Source organism: Chinchilla lanigera, unplaced genomic scaffold (genome assembly GCF_000276665.1).
Source record: "Chinchilla lanigera isolate Chin_1 unplaced genomic scaffold, ChiLan1.0 scaffold00053, whole genome shotgun sequence".
Lineage (NCBI taxonomy): Eukaryota > Metazoa > Chordata > Mammalia > Rodentia > Chinchillidae > Chinchilla > Chinchilla lanigera.
In genome coordinates, this window is record NW_004955454.1 from 5,003,527 (window position 1) to 5,022,273 (window position 18,747).

At 47.4% G+C, this 18,747-nt stretch overlaps 1 protein-coding gene across 14 annotated transcripts in view; it reads left to right on the forward strand.

Annotated features, from left to right (window-relative positions):
* Positions 1-18,747, forward strand: part of Cacna1c (calcium channel, voltage-dependent, L type, alpha 1C subunit) — a 625,400-nt gene that overhangs the window by 429,880 nt on the left and 176,773 nt on the right. For 10 of the 14 annotated variants that reach the window (XM_013520118.1, XM_013520122.1, XM_013520121.1 and 7 more), the window contains exons 8-9: positions 6,482-6,585; positions 14,501-14,673. In XM_013520118.1, the coding sequence (XP_013375572.1) occupies positions 6,482-6,585; positions 14,501-14,673 (277 nt within the window). Of the gene's footprint in view, positions 1-6,078; positions 6,183-6,481; positions 6,586-14,500; positions 14,674-18,747 lie in introns of all 14 variants that reach the window. The other 4 variants (XM_013520119.1, XM_013520128.1, XM_013520127.1 and 1 more) reach the window with 1 other exon arrangement.

Genomic DNA, 18,747 nt, shown 5'->3' on the forward strand with positions numbered 1-18,747 from the left:
TTTGCTTTCAAAAAGCCACCTTCTTCTGCTATATAGTATATAACAGGAGTCTGAAGACATCCAAAAAGCATAAGCAAAGGAGCTGAGTTCTACCGATGACAGAACAGTTATCCTCAGGCAAGAGCTGAAAGGAAAATCCTTACAGTATCCAGAATCCACTTCCCGGGAGTCAGAGGAGGGACAGTTTTAGCGCCTCCTTAAGGTGCTGGCCTTCAGCTTTTAACCTGCCTCTGCCCACCACCCCCTTAGTGTCCACGCTGCTTAAAACAGAGTTGACCAGCTAAACTGTCAACTGGCAGTTTATAAACACAGCACAGAAGGGTTTAGCAGCTCTCCAGGACTTTATTCATTCATTCATTCACTTGGCTTCATCTCACTAAATGAGTGCTTACTATTCAACAGTTCAATTTAACATACACTTACTGAGCATTTGCTATGTTCCCAGGCTTAGCAGCCTGGGGTAAGATGGGGACCAGAAAAGAAGACCTTCCCTCCAGGAGCTCAGGACCTAACCAGAGAGATACAGGGATCAGTAATACAGAGCCAGAAGAACTGTTCAGGGCACAGACCAATAGGAGCAGGGGATGAAGACTGGGATTTTGCTGGCCATGAGGCTGGACAAAGAGCCACAGAGCAGGCACCTGTGTTTAGGGAAAGCTGCTGAATAGAATCGTTTGGGATACTGGAGTAACCTGTGTTTTAGATTCCCTCAAGAAACAGTTGGATGACCCCGAAGTGTTCTGACCCTTGGTGTCTGCAGGCCACCAACCTGCAGCCAGAGGCATCAGACAGGACCCCGTTCCCTACTGACATCCCCTCTGGCTGGGAGCCAGCTGTCCCCTACACAGATGCCCAGAGGCCACCAGCTTTCCATCTTCCAACTTGCCACATGATGTCAGTGATGATCCCATCTGATCTCAGTGGTTTTTCAGTACAGAGGAGTGTGAGTGTTGGTTTGCCCTGGCATTAGGAGGGGTGGAGGCAGGCCTTTGAGGACAAGCCAGGGAGATGTTTTTCTTCTCCCGTATGAACTCAGGCATCTACCTGTGCTCTGAGACACTCAGGAGTCTTCAGTGAACAGGTGCAGAGGCGGAAGGGAGTCGGCTGAGACTGTTTTCACACTTGCTGCTCTCTCAGTGACCCACGGGTGGACATTCGTGTCCTAACAGGCAAGGGGACACAGGTCACGAAGTCACCGATGTATCAAGCCCTTGATCTGGGCTGACTGGCACTGACTCGCAGCAAATCGTGTGCCCTCATGACACTGTGGGAAGCACTGTCACTTTTATGGGCTTAGCCATCCTGACTTTTGATGGCCAATGGCCTCTCCCTCAGCACTAGCTGCCGCTGTTTAGTCTTTCTGGATCCCCAGTGCTTGTACCAAGAACCTTACACAAGAAGCCACGTACATGAAAACGCATTGAAAACTGGGTCGAGGCGGGCCTTGGAGGATAAGCCAGGGAGATGTTGTTCCTCTTATTTTTCTTTTTGGGGAAAAATGAATGGTGGATTTGACTCTTTAAAGTGGAGATCTCCTTCGAGGAATGAGACTCTGGTTTCAGAGGGGTATTTTTCTTTCCCTGCCCTCTTTGTTCTGTCACAGATTCTAGGGCTAGTATGGCTGTGTGTCAGCAAAGGCAGGGGTCATCCTGCTAGTTCCTGGGCCTGGCCTCTGATGGCCACAGAGGGTGGATCAAGACACCGCTCCATGCCTTCCTTAGGGAGGCCACATAGCTTCCTTCCATCCAGCTTAATGGTTTGAGAAGACCTACCTTTTTCCCACTTGTAAATAAGGGTGTCAGCAATCTGGTTCATTTTTAAAATACGACTTTATTTATTCTTCCTCTTTTTAAAAGCTCTATTCCAGCCAACGTAGGACATCAATCTCATCTCTCCAGGCATCGCCCTACTTCAGAGCCACTCAGCACTGTGTGCTCTCTACCCAGTCTGCCCCAGAAGTAGGCGGCCCAGAATAAAGAGGAGAAAGTAAAAGAGAAAAAAAAGCAGGGAAAACTTGACCTTCAGACCAGAGCCAGGTAGACCAGAGAGTCACCTTCTAGGGGCTGCTGAGTATTGCTCACCAGGCAGTAGCAGTGTTCTTAGTGCCACCCTCGAAGCTCTTTAATCTCTCAGGTGTCCCTCCTCCCTCCCTTCGTGTGCTATTCCCTACCTCGAACCTTTGAAATCACTGGTCCGCAGCCAAGGAAGGGACCAAAGTAGAAATGTAGGGCAACAAGAAAGGAAAGGACCATTTTTTCTCTATATGGCCTGGTTGTCCACAAGACAGTGATCTGCACATGTGCAGCTCCATCCACTTGAGGTCTTTGGTGCTGCTGAAGCCACCATCTTGTGTGTGACACAGAAGAAAGGAAGCCTACACTAACCAAGGGCCCAAGGGTTTCACCAGAGCTCCTGGGTTTGCGTGGTTTTAGAGAAATAAAATGCTCACCAGGTTTAGGGGGCTGTGAGGAGCCAGCGTGGGAAGATTTCATCTCAGGGAGGCTGTGAGCACCAAGGGGCCCTCCCTCCCACTTGCCATCTGCCCTGGCTCTGGGAGTAGCTCTGCCAAGATGAACCATGGTGCACCTGGGCACCTCTTGGGGCTGGCTGCTCCCACCTGTCCTGCTAAAAGCATCCAGGGACAGCAGCAGGAAAGAGCAGACTTCTTCTGCTGCCAGGGATTCCCTCGGCTACATGTAGAGAGAGCTCTTCTCTGGGTTTTGTGCAGAACAAACCAGTTGGTGACCAGAGCAGGCCAGTAACACGGGGTTCCAGGCATGGACATCAGTTAGCCAGCGCACCTTGGGCTTACGTGCAGCAAGGGCTGTGAATGCCTGTGTGTTCTAGTAAGTCTGTAGTGTTCGCGTGCTTTTCTTGATCTCTCACCATCTCAAGAAAATAAAGAAGTGGTCATTTAGAAGGAAAGAGAGGACCGCTTGTGCCCCTTATTAGCAGGATGTCATCTAGAGAGGAAAAGCTAGAAGGACACTCATGACCAGGTTCCCATAGAAGCCGTTCCCTGGCAGATGCCTGGGACCCTACCTCAGGGCTGTTTTTCTCCCTGCTTCCCATCGCATTCAGTGTAGCAGATAGTCTGGCACAAAACCTACATCCCACACTTCGAAGGTATTCCGGAAACCTGGTGAACAAACACACATTCTAACGTGACCGCTGCTAAGCTGAAACAAAGAGGCACCTCACAGTCCCCATGGTCTGTGAAGCATGCAGACCTGGAGTTACAGGGCTAGCACAGCCGTGCCACATGGCTGCCAAGCTTTCTCCGTAGCCTCATGTCCCCAACCCCACCCCACGTTGTGTTGGTTTGGTTTTGTTTTCCCTGTCCTGGTGGTGAAGATTTACTGAATGTCCCTCTACTGGTCTGCTTTCCTTTGCTGTCTTGGTTCCAACAGTTCCTCTGACTGAAGGAAAGCTTCCAGGCTCCCTGCAGTGGGACAGGGTCCACACATAAAGACCTTCTGCCCTGCCTTGCCTAGCAGCTGCTGTTTTGCTGGATATTTTAGTCGTTCCACCACTGAGAAAATCCTCCATCCCACAGTAGGGAAGGCTTCACAGCTGTATGCGTTATTTTTAACAATGGCCAAGTTCCTAGGAAACCCCGTTCCCCTCACGTGCTCACATGGGCTCTGGGCTTCCTGCTCCGCCAGTACTGTGTGATGGGAAGTTCACACGGTCCTGCCTAATCTGCCCCTGGCTTACTCAGCCCCCTGCAGCCACTCTTCCCCACTTCCCCCTCCAACTGCGGTTACCCCTGTCTTTCCATGTCTCTCCTGCTAGCAAGGGCTTTCTCTATACATCGCAGCACATTTTAAGTCCATTCACTCTAGTTTACTGAGTACCTGCTCCGTGCAGGGCACTGTTCCAGTGTGTGGGATTTACCAGAGCAAAAAACCGAGAAAAGCCACCTGTCCTGGAGCAGCTTACCTTCTGGTGTGGAAGGCAAACAGGGAATAGTAAATGTAATGAACAACTAAATTACCCAGTTATAAAATGATACCTGCTCGGAGGGAAGTCAGGCAGAGTGTGTGGAATGACAGTGCTCAATAAATTCACATTGATTCATATTTATTTGTGATGTGGTTAAGTGGACATACGTTAGCAATTCCTCTCTTCCTTACTCAGTTCAGATCAGTGAGGAGCAGACATAGTGTTTGCAACCTGCTCTCTGACTACATTTGGTGTAATTCCCCAACCAAAAAACGGTGCTAACAATTCAGTATTAATGGGTCTGTAAGGAACATATTGGGAGGCAACACTTCAAACCAATCGGACGAGGTAGGGCTCTCACTACTTCTTAGTCTTTTTTATCCACAGCACACAAAGAATATCATATTTATCAGCACACTTCAGTTAATGCATAAGGCTGTTCAGAGTGTGAAAGTCCCTGAGGGCCGAGGACCTTAATATCCCAGCCCACTTGTAGCTCCTTTGAGGCATGTGGGGTAGAAATCTCAACGGTAGTTATCAAATTTTAGTATATCTTAGATCATTCGGGGTGAGTACAGTGCAAATTTATGAGCCAAAATAGATCTGGGGAAGTACAGGGCCTAGGAATCTGCTTTGTCAACTCTCCAAACGGTACTGGTACTGGTGGGCCTGGAACCACGCTTTGAACAGCACTGCTGTACTCAAAATGGTAGCGTGGTGGCCGCAATGTGGTGAATTACAATTTGGAGAGAATGATGGAGATCAGTGGCCCTCACACTGTAGTGTGCACTGGGATCCCCCATAGGGCTTTTGAAAATGGCAGTTACTGGGCCTATCCCCAGAGTTTTGGGTGGGACCCAAATACGCACATTTTTAACCAAGGTCCTACTGCTGCCTGTGCATGGGGCCACACTTTGAGGACCACTGATGTGAATCATTCAGGAAGTTTGAATCTTAGGAATTTAGGGTTTTGTAAACTTACTTCACAAAGACACTATTGGGCTCATTTTCCAGAACAATTTGGATTAAACCTAACGTAAGGCCGGGCGTGGTGGCACATGCCTGTAATCCCAGCACTCGGGAGGCTGAGGCAGGAGGATCATTGTGAGTTCAAGACCAGCCTGAGCTACAAAGTGAGCTGAAGGCCAGTCTGAACTCCATATCGAGACCCTGTCTCAAAAAAAAACCTAACGTAGTCTACTCAGAAACTTACTTAGTTTAACAGAAGAAATAGATGCGATAAACAAAATCAGAATAAATTTCCTCTCAGATAAAAAACCTGCTCTGTGACTTGTCTCTGCCCATTTCTGTGGTATAAATACTTCCACCATGACCAAGTCAATATGAACACGAAGTGGGAAAGGGTTGGGAAGGGACACAGTGAGCTCTCTGTGGTCCATAAGAGCCAGCTCAGGTGCATCACTGCCTCCAGCCTCTGTAGGGGTTTGTGCTGTCATGGAACTTCTCCATCCTGTGAGTTGCAGGGCCCAGTTGCAAGAACCACTTCCATGGACAGATCCCTTTCTCTGAATACGTGAGCCTTGATAGCTGCCTTCCCACCTGTGGCCTGAAGTGCACACAGGTGCTGAGGTTCAGCTTCCAGATTCTGGGCATGGCCCAGGTGGCGTGGCCTGTAGGAAGACAGCCTTCCTCATACATCTTTTAAAGCTTCAGTCTCCAGCTCTGTCAGTCAAAGCTGACCCACTTCAGAGGCCGAGGTCACAGTGCCTCAGGGTACAATGGAAGATTTATGGCCACATACACCCAGCGGATGTAACCCCATCCCATGCTGAAGGAATTGTTTTGTGAGGTGACCCACCTTCTTAGACAAGTGAATACAAAACACTGGAGCAATTTTTCTTTTCTAGAGCATAAAACAACAGAGAGAGAGAGCCAGGCAAGATAACTCTTGAGGCAGAGCTGACAAAGGCCCTGCATAGTTGGAGCGAGGTCACAGGGAATTATTTTGAACAGAGATCATGCCCACGGCAATGATAGATCGTAATCCACATAAGTGAAAGCCGAGGTCAGCCCCATTTTTCTCCTGCAGATCTGTCCACACCTTTCCACCTCCCTCTTTACTGTAATTCAATTCTGCTTTCTTTCTTTCCTAACTTTCCTTCATCTTTCCAGATGCAGGACGCTATGGGCTATGAGTTACCCTGGGTGTATTTTGTCAGTCTGGTCATCTTTGGATCCTTTTTCGTTCTAAATCTGGTTCTCGGTGTGTTGAGCGGGTAAGCTGACTATTTCTACGTGCTCTTTACCATGCAGCTGAGCAAGGTCCCAGGCCCCGTTGTGAGCAAGCCAAGATCCTCAGGGCCGGGACCTAACAGGCCCAGAAAAACCAGAGAAAAAGTCTCCATTCAACCCAAATTCTGGCCCATCAGCTGGGCAGGCTATTTGGCCTCTGATTTTCACCCTGAGGATCCCCGGTCCCAGTGCTGCTTGCTCAGCAGCTGGGGAGCCGGCGGTGGGCGCTCGGCCCTGCTCGGTTGCTGTGTGTGCCTCACTAACTATCATTCCATTCTTCCAGGTCAATGATGCCGTAGGAAGGGACTGGCCCTGGATCTATTTTGTTACACTAATCATCATAGGGTCATTTTTTGTACTTAACTTGGTTCTCGGTGTTCTTAGCGGGTAAGCAGGACCCAGGAAAAAGGTCTTGATTTTTCCATTTATTTTTATTTATTCTTTCTGCTGTTCCTGGCTCTATTCTTTTTCTGGCTCTGATGAACCTGGGACAAGGGGTCACCTTGGGAGCCTTGAAGTGAATGTCTGCGGCCTGGCTGGAAAAAGGGTTAAATGCACCAGAATGCGGGTATCTCCTTGTAGATTTCTCTAGTCCCCAGCCCTAAGGAGCCGCTCAGTTAGGCAAGATGCTTCTCTTGATTCTTAATGACCTCAGTCTCAAGAGCAGCACAGTGAGAGCTTTGAGTAGTAAGGTTCAGCAGCAGGAATCTGAGGGAGGATCCATATACCATGTGCTTTAAACATGCACAGCAGCCTTGTAGATAAGTACTCGCCTGATCTCTTGAACCAGTTACAATTTGCAGGCCAATGGGAAATATTTCAGATCACCTTTATTCAGTGGCCAGGATGCTGGCATAAGAAGGATTAGTGATTGGGGGTGTGGCTCTGTAATAGAGCACTTGCTTTACATGCACAAAGCCCTGGGTTTGATTCTCAGCACCGAGGGAAAAAAGAATATATAGATACATGATATAAACAAATGTAGACTAAAAATCTGATTCTCTTCATTTTTAATTCCTAGGCTGAGTGGTTCATTGGTGTGTTTCCTTTTCTTAATGGAAAGGACACTTAACTTTTCAAAGCACAGACTGTTTGGGAACACAGGAGAGGAGCTTTGCTTTCCTTTAAATTTATCTAGTCGGCTACAAGTATGAAATCTACCTGAGTTCAGCCATTGCTCAATGAGATTAAAAGTGACAGAGTGGCCTGTAGCTGGGGCACCAAGTAGCTCTGAGGGCAGCCACCTTTTCACCATGGGGACTCAGGGTATGTCCTCGCCCCATTTTCTTCTTCATCCACCCACACCAGCCATGCCAAGGCCTGACACCTAAATGCTCCTGGTGACTCACTCATGGCTGACCTACTCTTCTGCCTTTGCTATGTGGTGGTTTGGGGTGGGGAGGTCATCTTCCTGCTCTGCTTGAAACAGGCCACCTGCTTTGATAGCCCTTCCTAGGCCTGTAGGGACATTAACACTGGGAGACATCCAGGCATGAGGAGAGTAGATGCCAATAGTTTCCACTCAGTGCATAAACTGGAAAGAGCTGCTCTCACCTCTTGCGGCAGCTGAATGCAAGGCAAGGTGCAGCGTTCGCTATGGGAATTGGATGAAGGAAAGAGTCTGATCCTCCGCATCCTTCCCCTAGCTGATGTCATACCATAACCCTCGATGGTATTGTGCCCTTTGCCAAAATGAAGCCACTCAGGAGACTAGTGCCTTCCCTCAGGGATAAAAAGTGATAAAGACTAATAGAAGCCCCTGACTCAGGAGGTTAGAGGGATTTTCATTTTTATGTTCCAACACAAGAAAATGGCCCGGTGTTTATTTGTGGATCTCCAAGGACAGAACTGGAAAAATAACCAAGCTCATTTTCACAACTGAAGACAAAAATTTTGAGGACCCCAGCCTCCAGCTCTGCACTTGCTGGATGCATCATGTGGGACAACTTCACTATATTTTTCCCCTGTGGGTTTTTTTGTGTGACAAATTTTTGTTACGTAGCCCATGCTGTCCTTGAACTTGCAATCCTCCTGCCTCAGCCTCCCAAGTGCTGACATTACAGAATGACTGGCTGTAACTTCCCTTTTAAAACCTTAGTTTCCCATCTGACAAAAGGAGAAAACACCAACTCGTAGGTAACTGTGATGATAGAATGAGCCCCGTTATGTAAAATACTTAGCACAGTATGACTGAAATGTAGTAAGTACTCGATAATAGTGCTGTCATTGCAATGATTACTATTTACTTGGTGCCTATCAGCCTGTAATTACTGAATGCAATCATCAATGCTTTTGAAGATGAGGAATGTGAGCCCAGAGACGTTCAATGACTTGTCTGACGTCACTTTGCGGGTAAACAGCCGAACCAGAAACAGAACTCAAGAGCAGCCTTAACTGCACCTCCCCATCACTGCCCCTGGACCTGTGCTGGGTGAGCAAGGGCTGTAACACAGGCCAGAGCTCTTAGCCTTTAAAATGTGGAACTCCATTTTCTTCCCCCAGAGCTTAAGAATCAAATCAGAGCAAGTAGGGGCTGGGGATTTAGCTCAGCGGCAAAGCACCTGCCTGGCAAGCACAAGGTCGTGAGTTCGGTTCCCAGTACCGGAGAAAAACCAAAAAAAAAAAAAACAAAAAAACAAAAACAGAGCAAGTAAGATTCCTCTGGGAATCTGACATGGAGTGTGAGGATGAGACCCTGAGGCCCTTCCTTGAGCCAGAGGAGTAGTTTTCCTGGTGATGCCCAAGCACAGAAATCAGAGACAGCTCCTGCTGATGGGATAGAAAAAGAATTTTGGTCTTGCTCAGTCCAAACGAGATGGAGTGTGTAAAAACACCTCACCCAATACCTGGTCTTAGTAATTCTCAAAAATATTAGGGCTCTGGTTTTGTTATTTTGTGATACTAGAGATTGAATCCAGGACCTTTGTACTGAGCTATATCCCCAAACTTCTTTTTTAAATTTTGAGACAGGGTCTCACGAAGTTGCTCCCATTACCCAGGCTGAGCTCAAACCTGTGATCTTCCTGCTTCAGCCTCCCATGTGCCACAATGAGAAGCTTCAAAAACATTAGCTGGTGCAGAACAGAAACAGTAAGGCTCTTTGATCTCTGAAACTGTGAACCCTTGAATCCATACAGTGTTTTTTGTTGGAGATCAGCCCAACACTGCTGCTTGACCATTCCCAGAACAACTCTGTGCTCCTGGCAACTCCAGAATCACTGATCGATCTTCTGCCCAGGCAAAGAGGTGTCTATAGGCAAATATCTCCCTTTCCTGGCTGAGGGAGGCCTCTAGTAATTTGCCACGGGCTGGCCACTCTGGGTGCATTGACCCAGGCCCATACAGCAACAAAAAAAACTGCACACAGGCTTCTGCTGGCCAACCCCATAGGGTCAGTGGCTTCAAGTCAGCAGCTTGATTGGTCAGGACCTCCTTAGTTGGGACATCTCCCCAAGAATGCAGCAAAACACCTACTTCTCTATCAGTCAGACTTCTCATTAAAGCCAGCCTTCCAGAAGCATTCAAAAGTGTCTCCGAGCCCCCTGAGACTCACTGGAAGTGGGACAGCATGAACAGTTACTGCCAACCTATGCCAGGCTCTGTGCTTGGCATCTCAGCAGACTGGTTCATCTAATGCACGTGACAGCTCTATACACTAGATGCTACTCGTGTCGCCATTCTGCAGAGGAGTGAGGTGTGGAAGGAGACACTGTAGTTGTCCTAACAGGTGAAAACAAAGGGCTGAGCCAAGCGGTGGGAACCCATAGCCTCTGTCCCTAACCTTCATGGTATCCCCACCCCCTAACCCATCAGACTGGTTGGTGCCATGTTTTAAATTACACGCAAGAAGTGGGAGGTGAAGGAGAGAAGCCAGAGTTGAAGGGTGAAGGGAAAGACAGGCAGCAGAAGCAACGCATGGCCAGAGAACAGCCGGAAAACAACCACAAAGACACACCTGGGACCGTCAGCAATGCAGGCTCGTCAGCACAGGGGCCAGCAGGGGCCGGCTCCTCTTACTGGCTTTGAGAACCAGCCGGACCAGCTCAGCAGCACAGCAGGCTGGGACCTTCAGGCAGCGGGAGGCGCATAGTACCCTACATCCATCAGTTAAGGATAATACCATTTTACAGTCCAGTACACAACCTCATCCGCATAAATTATGCCCTTCAGCCCTTGAGGAAAGGTTAAATTGTGCTTGATATGTTCCTCTCATGAAGGGAGAGAATGACATTCTATAAAGTTTCAATTAACAAGGTAGAAATTCAAAGACTTTGCTCACCAGAGGGTTAGGTACCCTTCATCTGGAACATTCATATTACCCAGAACACCTACTTCTGACAAGGCCAGATGCAGTCAATGCGAGGAGCATGCAGCTCTTGGACCTTTTCAGAATATTTTCATGCTGCTGTCCGATGATCCTCACATCAACCACGTGCAGGTCGTGGACTAGCATTTGTAAGGATAATAATCAGATTATAATTATTTTTCCCTCCAGAAATCTCAATTTCCGGTTCCCCAGCTTTAAAATAACAACAGGGACAGTGAGAGTCTTGAAATTCCACATAGCCATAACAAGCCGTAATCAGGTGGAAGGGATCCAGTTTCTTTTGTTTTTAAATGATTACAGATAGGGAGCCTCAAATACTGGCCTTTGGTTGACAGAAGCCCCAGGATCTTGTACATGAGCAACAATCCACCCTTTTACCCATTGGGGAATGAGTCCAAAAAGGCAGAGGACCTGGTAGTGGGCGTCTTACAACCTGGAAGTATAACTGGAGCATGGCTGCACAGTTCAGACAATATCCAGGCAAGCAGGGACCAAAGGCCAGGCACACATGACCTGCTGGTGGCAGCAGAAGAAATGGCAACACATGCCGCAGCCAGTTTTCACTATTCACCGTAGTTGTGTTCTGTAAAGTTGCTATGGACACTGAGTTAGTGACTATCAAATCACTGATCCAGAGGAAACACAGGGCTAGGTTCCTGTGAGCCTCTGGTCTCAATTGTCAACTAATCAATACATCACTTTGTTTTCTAGGTGTTTCTCTTTAAAGACACCTTCTCTAGTGTCTGTCATCGGTTCACTGATACTAAACTCATGGCCAACGACACTGTAACATTTGCCCGAATGAAGCTTGTCTAACGTACCTACTGCTCTGTGAGATACATCACACACTTCTTACCCTTGGACACTACATAGCACTTTAAAACTATGCTTAGGGACAACTCTAAATAGCAAAAAGTGCAAAAATTTTAAAAAAGGCTCTAAATAGACTGTGCAAAAGACATTTGTTTACATTATGAGAACTCAAATCAATAAAGCAGAGTGTCCCTTTGTTTGACCTCGGCTGGTAACATGTGGACTTCTTTTAAGGCTATTTCTTGCATGTCCACAAATGACTATGAAAACGCCATGAGTGTTGATTTGGGGCTTTCCAATAAATTTTGGTGAGTAGACAAATTTATAACTACAGAAGCCACAAATAGTAAGGATCAACTGCATCGATTATCAGAGGGTCTAGAGCCTCAGTGGTCGGTATTGACTGGATTTTCCAGTTACCCCCTGGTGCATACTTTACATGACAGAGCACCGGTCCTTGGCCCTCCACGCCACCCCTCATTTTTCATCCTGGCCGTTGCTGAGGAGAGATGTGCTCCTGCCTGATGACAAATCCCACAGCAGTGACCGATGGTCTCGCCAGCTCAGTCGCTGTGCCCAGCACAGCCCATCAGGCTGGGACTTCACGTCTTCATTAGCACAGTCCCCAGAGCAGCCACATGGCCCGCATCCAGGGAAGGAGATAAAGAGATCCAGGCACTCCCGCCCAGCACATCCCTGGCTGCGTGGGGCCCCATGGGGGAAACCTTGGCAAACCTTCTGTTGGCCACACGCCTGGTTATGCCCTCTGCTCAATGGGAGCCCACAGAAGCCCCCTGCCCTCTTTGTCCCCAAATCACATCTCTCCTCTACAAGATAAACTACAGGAAGAACAGTCAGAGTCATCCACACATTTCATCTTGCTTTCTTTCTCTCTGTGGATATTCGTCTTAGTTCCCCTGAGGTATAAAACGTAAGCTTTCCTTCCGCAAGTCACATGCTGTAAAGCAGGACTGGCCTAACTAGACCCCTGACCTAGTCTCCTAACTCCAAACAGAGAATAGATGTTTCATAATCAGGACTTAAAGCTTCTGGAAAATCATCCAAAAGAGCTAAAATGAACCCTTAGCAGTTCACTTCCTTACAATCTCAAACCCACTCCAGGGAAAAGGACAGAGAACGCAAATAGATGTAGGCAGGAAGGCAGAGGGGGTCTGGAAAGGCAGCTTTTAGAGTTGCTTTGCATCCGGAGGGAAATGCGCTTGGAAATTTCTGTCCCGTTAGAGCAAGACCAAGGCTGTGAGGCTCAGAGGAAGGAGGAGTTGGCATCTGTCCATGGCCACTCCCCAACAGCAAAATAGGACAGGAGCAAAGCAAGGAAGGCTCCCACCTTCATTGTGAGCTGTCAGTCTGGCCCCTTTTCCCTGGCGTAAAAGTCCCTGGGAAGGAAATGAAGGTACCCGCTGGTTGGCAGAAAGCCCAAGAAATAGCAAGTTCAATCCAATTAGAATTGGATCCAATCAAATTTAAGAAGAAAATTCAATTCGAACCAGAACATCATTAAGGCAGCAGTTGAAGAGAACACATTAGCTTGAGAGCCCCCACATTCTCCCAATTACAAATTCCCTGGACCCCTCCCCAGCCCCCACCCTTTTTCACCATAACAGTGATGAGTGTTAAACTCTGCTCTCCTAAGCTATATAGGCAAATGCAAACACCAAGCAATTACATGGCGATAGCATCCCTCCTACACGACCGTGGATTTAAGAACTATGTTTTTTTGTACCACACCCGCAAGCCCAGGCAAGCAAAGGTTTGTGGGTGCCGTCCTTACTTCCAAAGAACCTTTCCTGTAAAGTTCTTGGCTTGGGCAAAAAACTTCACAAGGTCATTTTAACAATCTCCTGTCCTGCACCGGGCCCTTACTATGAGAGGAAGAGTAATCATAGCCCAGGAGCACTATGACACCCAGTGAATGGGTGGACACACACATGGCGTGCACATGCACCACAAGGGCCCCATTTCCCATAGAGCGCACATCAAAAGACAGAAAGAAGACAAACGAACGAAACAAACAAGCAAAGTCAGCTTATTTACCTATTTGGGAAGAAAAAGGCTTTAAGAGTTGAGAACTCGCCTTGCTGCTCATGGCCTTCTGCTGCCAGCCGCCTCCTTGCTCAGAAAGTGAATTCAAAGTCAGGGAAAAAAGGGCCAAATCACAGACAATAGCAAAGAAACAGCCATTCCGTCAGAACTTTTTCAGTATCCCTTCTTCCAGCAAATCCCAGTTCAATTCCAGTGGCTCCTCATCATTACTTTAAACTGGATGCATGATTTAACTTTGATATATCATCCTGATTTTATATATTTTTTTCTATATGGATTGGAGTTTTTAAAATACAGGGGTAAGCCCCCAGGACATTTTCTTGTGTTTGGAAACCTTACTGGGCTCCGTGAGGGTGAGAGCCTTCCCTAGATTAGAAACACTCATGCTAAATAGAGCAGGGGAAACTTTAAGAATGAGAACAAAGATTGAAGAGATCGATCTGCTGGATCCTAAGTCAGTGGTGTGTTGGAGAAAATCTTGGTCTAGAGCATTTGCCGATTTCTATGGGGTAAATATTCCCAACATGGCAGATTTCAAGCTACCAAAGAGACATCATGGAAGTGAAGCTTAAGTTTGGACAAGATTTATGCAATTGGCCCTCAAGACCCAGTCTGAGTGAGGGGGCTCCAGTGCATTACTGGCCCTCACACCAGTGTCACCTGAAGACTTGTGAGACTTGTTTCAGTTGCCACCCACCTCTTGGTGGAACGAAAACACACGTCTCATATCTGCCGTGAAGGGTTTTTTAGTTATTATTTGCAACAGGTTTATAGGTCTTTGGAGAAGAGTCATTATTAAAAGGCAAAGCCTATGATCACGATCTAGAAAAAAGGGAAATGGACCTTGCCTGTCCCCTTAGACACTCATGCCTGTGTGGAGAACACCCTGTGGAGCGACTCCTCCATCTGTGTGAGCCTTAAGACAGTCGCTGGGCTGACTAGCAGAAACTCTCTGAGGGTAGAGGGGGCATGCGCGCAGGGCTGTCAGTGCAAAGCCGTTAACGCTCGCTTCGTCTCCCCTTATGTCCATCTCTCCTCCCATGCCCATCCCTTCTCTGCACTCCCCCACCCTGCCCACTCCTCTCTCCTCCTCCTCAGAGAGTTTTCCAAAGAGAGGGAGAAGGCCAAGGCTCGGGGAGATTTCCAAAAGCTGCGAGAGAAGCAACAGCTGGAAGAAGATCTCAAAGGCTACCTCGACTGGATCACCCAGGCAGAAGACATCGACCCAGAGAATGAGGATGAAGGCGTGGATGAGGAGAAACCCCGAAACAGTGAGCAGCCATCTTGTCTTTGGGCTGGGTTCTGGGTGACAAGGGACAGAACCAGGTCAACAAAACTGTTCCCTACTGACCTTTCTTCATAGCCCATAGGTTGTCTTCCTGGAGCAAACTTTGTCTCACTGACTGCAGTCATCTGCTACTAATAGGAATTAGTCACAGATGGGAAATAACTGCTGCAAATCTATATTCACAGAAATCTCCTATTTCTTTTAGAGTCTTTGAAAAGATAGTTGGAAGTTTGCTAAGATGAAGCCTTTTTTAAATCAGACGTCCTCCTCACCCAGGTTTCCTGCTCTAGGCCTGTTCCAAAGGAACAAGTAGCTACCTGGAGCACCATGGAGCTACCTGGAACTTTGGACTCTTCTCTTCCTTACAGTGGACTTCCAGGCATCCCTGAGCTTTCCCACAGGAAAGGAGCCAGAAGTTTCTCTTAAGTAGGTTGGATTCAAGGAGCCAGGAAGTGCTACATGGGAAGGTTTGGGGAAACCCAGAGAAATTGGACAGAATACAATTAGATTCTAGAAATTAAGCCAAATCCCTTCCGCTGGGGCGTCACATGACAGACTAGTAGATAGGCTGCACCGGGATAGCAGTGAGAGTGATGGATGCTCTGAACTCACAAGTGTATTAAGGTGATGAATCCAGGAAATTCAGGCACTTATCCGATTAGCCCAGTGGTTCTCCAGCTGGTCCCTGGGCCAGCAACAACAACAATAGCACCTGGAAACTCATTAAAAATGAAACTGTTGGGGCCTTGCCCAGAAGTACTGGCTCAGAAACTCCAGGGGTGGTGCCCAGCAGCTGTGGACTCACAGGTCCCTGAAGGGTTGTGAGGCATAGTAAGGGTCAGAACCAGTGGTTTAGCTGTAACTACTTTGTATCACCTTTGACCTTTCTCTGACCGCACTTTTCCTCCTCTTTCTGGGTAGAGTAGTTCTCTTTCACTGCGCATATCTGAACAGGTCCATTTCTGCTTAGCAGCCTAGTTTAAAACAAGTTCCTAAACACTGGGCATCTACAGTAGTCAAGGAATCAGGCAGGTTAAAGAGTCAAGCAGAACACTGGTGGCATGGAACCATACGAGCAAGGACAGGAAACTAGAAATTTTCCCTAAGCAGAAAGGGATGCAAAAAAAGCCAGCAAGAAAAGGAACAGCCTAAGGTGTTAACGGAACAGAATCTCTGCTCCCTCATCGTGGACTGATTTAATAAATCTGTCAACTACTCCCCTTCTGATAACTCTGCTCAAGGTGCAGATGCAAAATTAAAATACATAAACAACAAGGGACTGGTAACAACATAATTTAATAACCTAAGAAGGCCTTCATGCTCAACTAAGTAGTTTTGCAAGTTGGAAGACGGGCCTTTGATGGATTAGAACAATGAGCAATGATGCCACTGAGGGTCTTTCTGGAAGAATGCCTGACAGCTTCCATTACCCTGTTGATGGAAATGAGGAGTAGTTGATTAGTTTGTGGCACTGAGTGGTGTGGTAAATAAATGAATTGGCCTGTGAGCCACAAAGAAGCTTACCTCTAAATCCCAGAATTCATGTCTCAGCTCCTCACGCTACTTTCCTTCAGAGTAGAGCCCTTGCTATTGATTAATAGTGATAAGTGTTTTTCTTAGCATGTGTTATTAAAAACATGCCATATCCACTACTTTCCAAGCAGCTAGTGGCCATCCACTGAGACACATAGCTATTCTGTTCTCTGCCTAAAGCACGAGCTTCCAAGGGGAAGGATGCTGCTTCTCTGTCTTGCCCACTGAATACATAAATTCCAAGGAGAGGCTGAGCATGGAGTATTCTTTGCTGCTGGAGGAGATCACATTGACGAGGCCTGTCTACCTAAATTTCTGGCCAGGCTCTGAAAACAGCACAATGAATGACCGGTGCCAATAGACTCCATCCCAGCCAAGATTTCCATAAGCCCAAATATGGATAAGACTGGACTTCAGAGGCCATTGTTCTCATACCACGTTCTCGTGGCTAATGGAGCCTGTGCCTCCTGCTGGCCACCCTTGTCCTATGAGGACTGGCTCCTTTGTGAGTAGAATTGCTGGTGGGGCAGTTTCACTGGGAGGGGCAGGGGAGTAAAGATCCCCAAAAGCAAGGTTTGGAAAGTCAAATGCACTTGTGTGCTGAAATGGAATGTGAAATTTAAGAAGACAGCCAGAAAAAGAGTCCAAAACACTATATCTACTGGGAAGTCCAGTTAAAAGTAGAGTTAATGTGATTTATTTGTCAAGGGTTTGGAGGCTTAATAAACTTACAAAGAAGGCAAGTCTATGGCCTCAAAACTACATTCTTAGGCTGGGGATATAGCTCAGTGTCACAAAGCCTGCCTGGCAAGCACAAGGTCCTAAGTTCGATTCCCAGTACCAAAAAAAAAAAAAAAAAACTACATTCTTATCTTTGGAACTTCATAGTTTGTCCTTTGGAATAAATACAAGGTAGAAATGCTGCTACAAATTAGATGTGTGTCTTAACGACTGTAGTATCTTAGTCTTTGAAATTTTAAAGATTACCATAGGGCCAGTTCTTTCCTCCTTGAAAGCAAGGTAGTCTTTTTAAGGAAAAAGGTTTGATCACATCATTGGACCTCTGGTGACTGTGCTCCTACCCGGGGCAGTGTCTCTATCCGCATGCCCAGATGCCGCTGGTGTCAGGCACGGGAGACGGAGCCAGCTGAGAGCTGGGACAAATCAGTGACGTTCACTATGTGGTAGGCGAGGAAGCCCAGCTTTCCTAGGAAAAGCTATGGAGCCACTGAGGAAGTAGAAGATATGGGGTGGAAGATAACAGAGAAGAAGTAGCAGTGGATGGATGGATGGTGGACAGATAGATACATGATAGATAGATAGATAGACAGACAGACAGATAGGTAAATGGCATTTCTCTAAATAATTAGGGACGATGATGCCAATATTCCAGCCCATCCATCTGTGCACAAACTAAAGGTCTGCTCTCTGCGAGGCACTTTTCTAGGGATTGGTGATAGCAATGAACCAAGGAGTCAAAAACCCCTGCCCCAGAGGAATTTATACCGCCCTTAGGATACAGGAAGTACACTAGTGTGTTTGGGAGTACTAAGCACCACTGAGAATGTGTAGTCTACTCCGGCAGCTTGATGAAACTCTGGACGGGGAATAGCACTGAGAGAATGCAGTGTTAGACGGGGTGGTTAGGGAATAACTTACGGAGAAGGCAGCATTTGAATCAAGGTGTGAAGGCAGCAAAGAAAGGAAGCATCCAGATATTTGAGAAAAGAGCACTCCGGGCAAAAGGAGGTCCCATGAGAAGGCCATGAGGTGGGAGGACGGCTGGTGTGTCTGAGCACAGGCATGGGGAGGCTGATGCTATGGGACAGGAGGAAAAGCAGCAGAAGGTGGTCGGAGATGAGCTGTAAGGGGACCCTGGAGAAGGTCCTGCAACTTGTGGTGAGAATTTGGACTGGAGCCCGAAGTGAGCCATCAGCCCTTGGAGGTTTCAAGCGGACATGTGACCCGATTTGACATGTGTCTAACAGGATCCCTCTGGCTGCCACAGGCTGAATGGAATGTATGTGAGCAAGGGCAGGGGTTCTGCCAGAGACTGCTGCCTTGGGCGTCATTTTTGCCTTGTCTTGACGACAACAGAGATGATAAGGTCAGAGTTCAGGGTGCCATTGTTTGCTGATGCATCAGCTATGGGACGTGAGAGAGAGAGAGAGAGAAAGAGAGAAGTCATGGGCAGTCCAAAGCAATGTGAGAATGGAGTGGCCTTTTACTGATAAAAAGAAAAACTTAGTCCAGTAGGCATGAGAGCGGGGATATGAAGAAAGACATCTCAGACCTTTAAGTATAAAATGCCCATGAGAAGTGCACGTACAGATGTTGAGTGGCAGTGGAGGGTAAATCTGAGTCTAGGAGAGTGATTCTGAGACTGAATTTCCATCAACAACCTGTGGAAGATATTTAAACCCATTTGTCTGGATAGGATCACTATGGAATGAGTATACACAGAGCAGAGGTGAGGAGAGGAGAGGAGAGGAGAGGAGAGACCTGAGGGCAGGGCTCTTGCAGG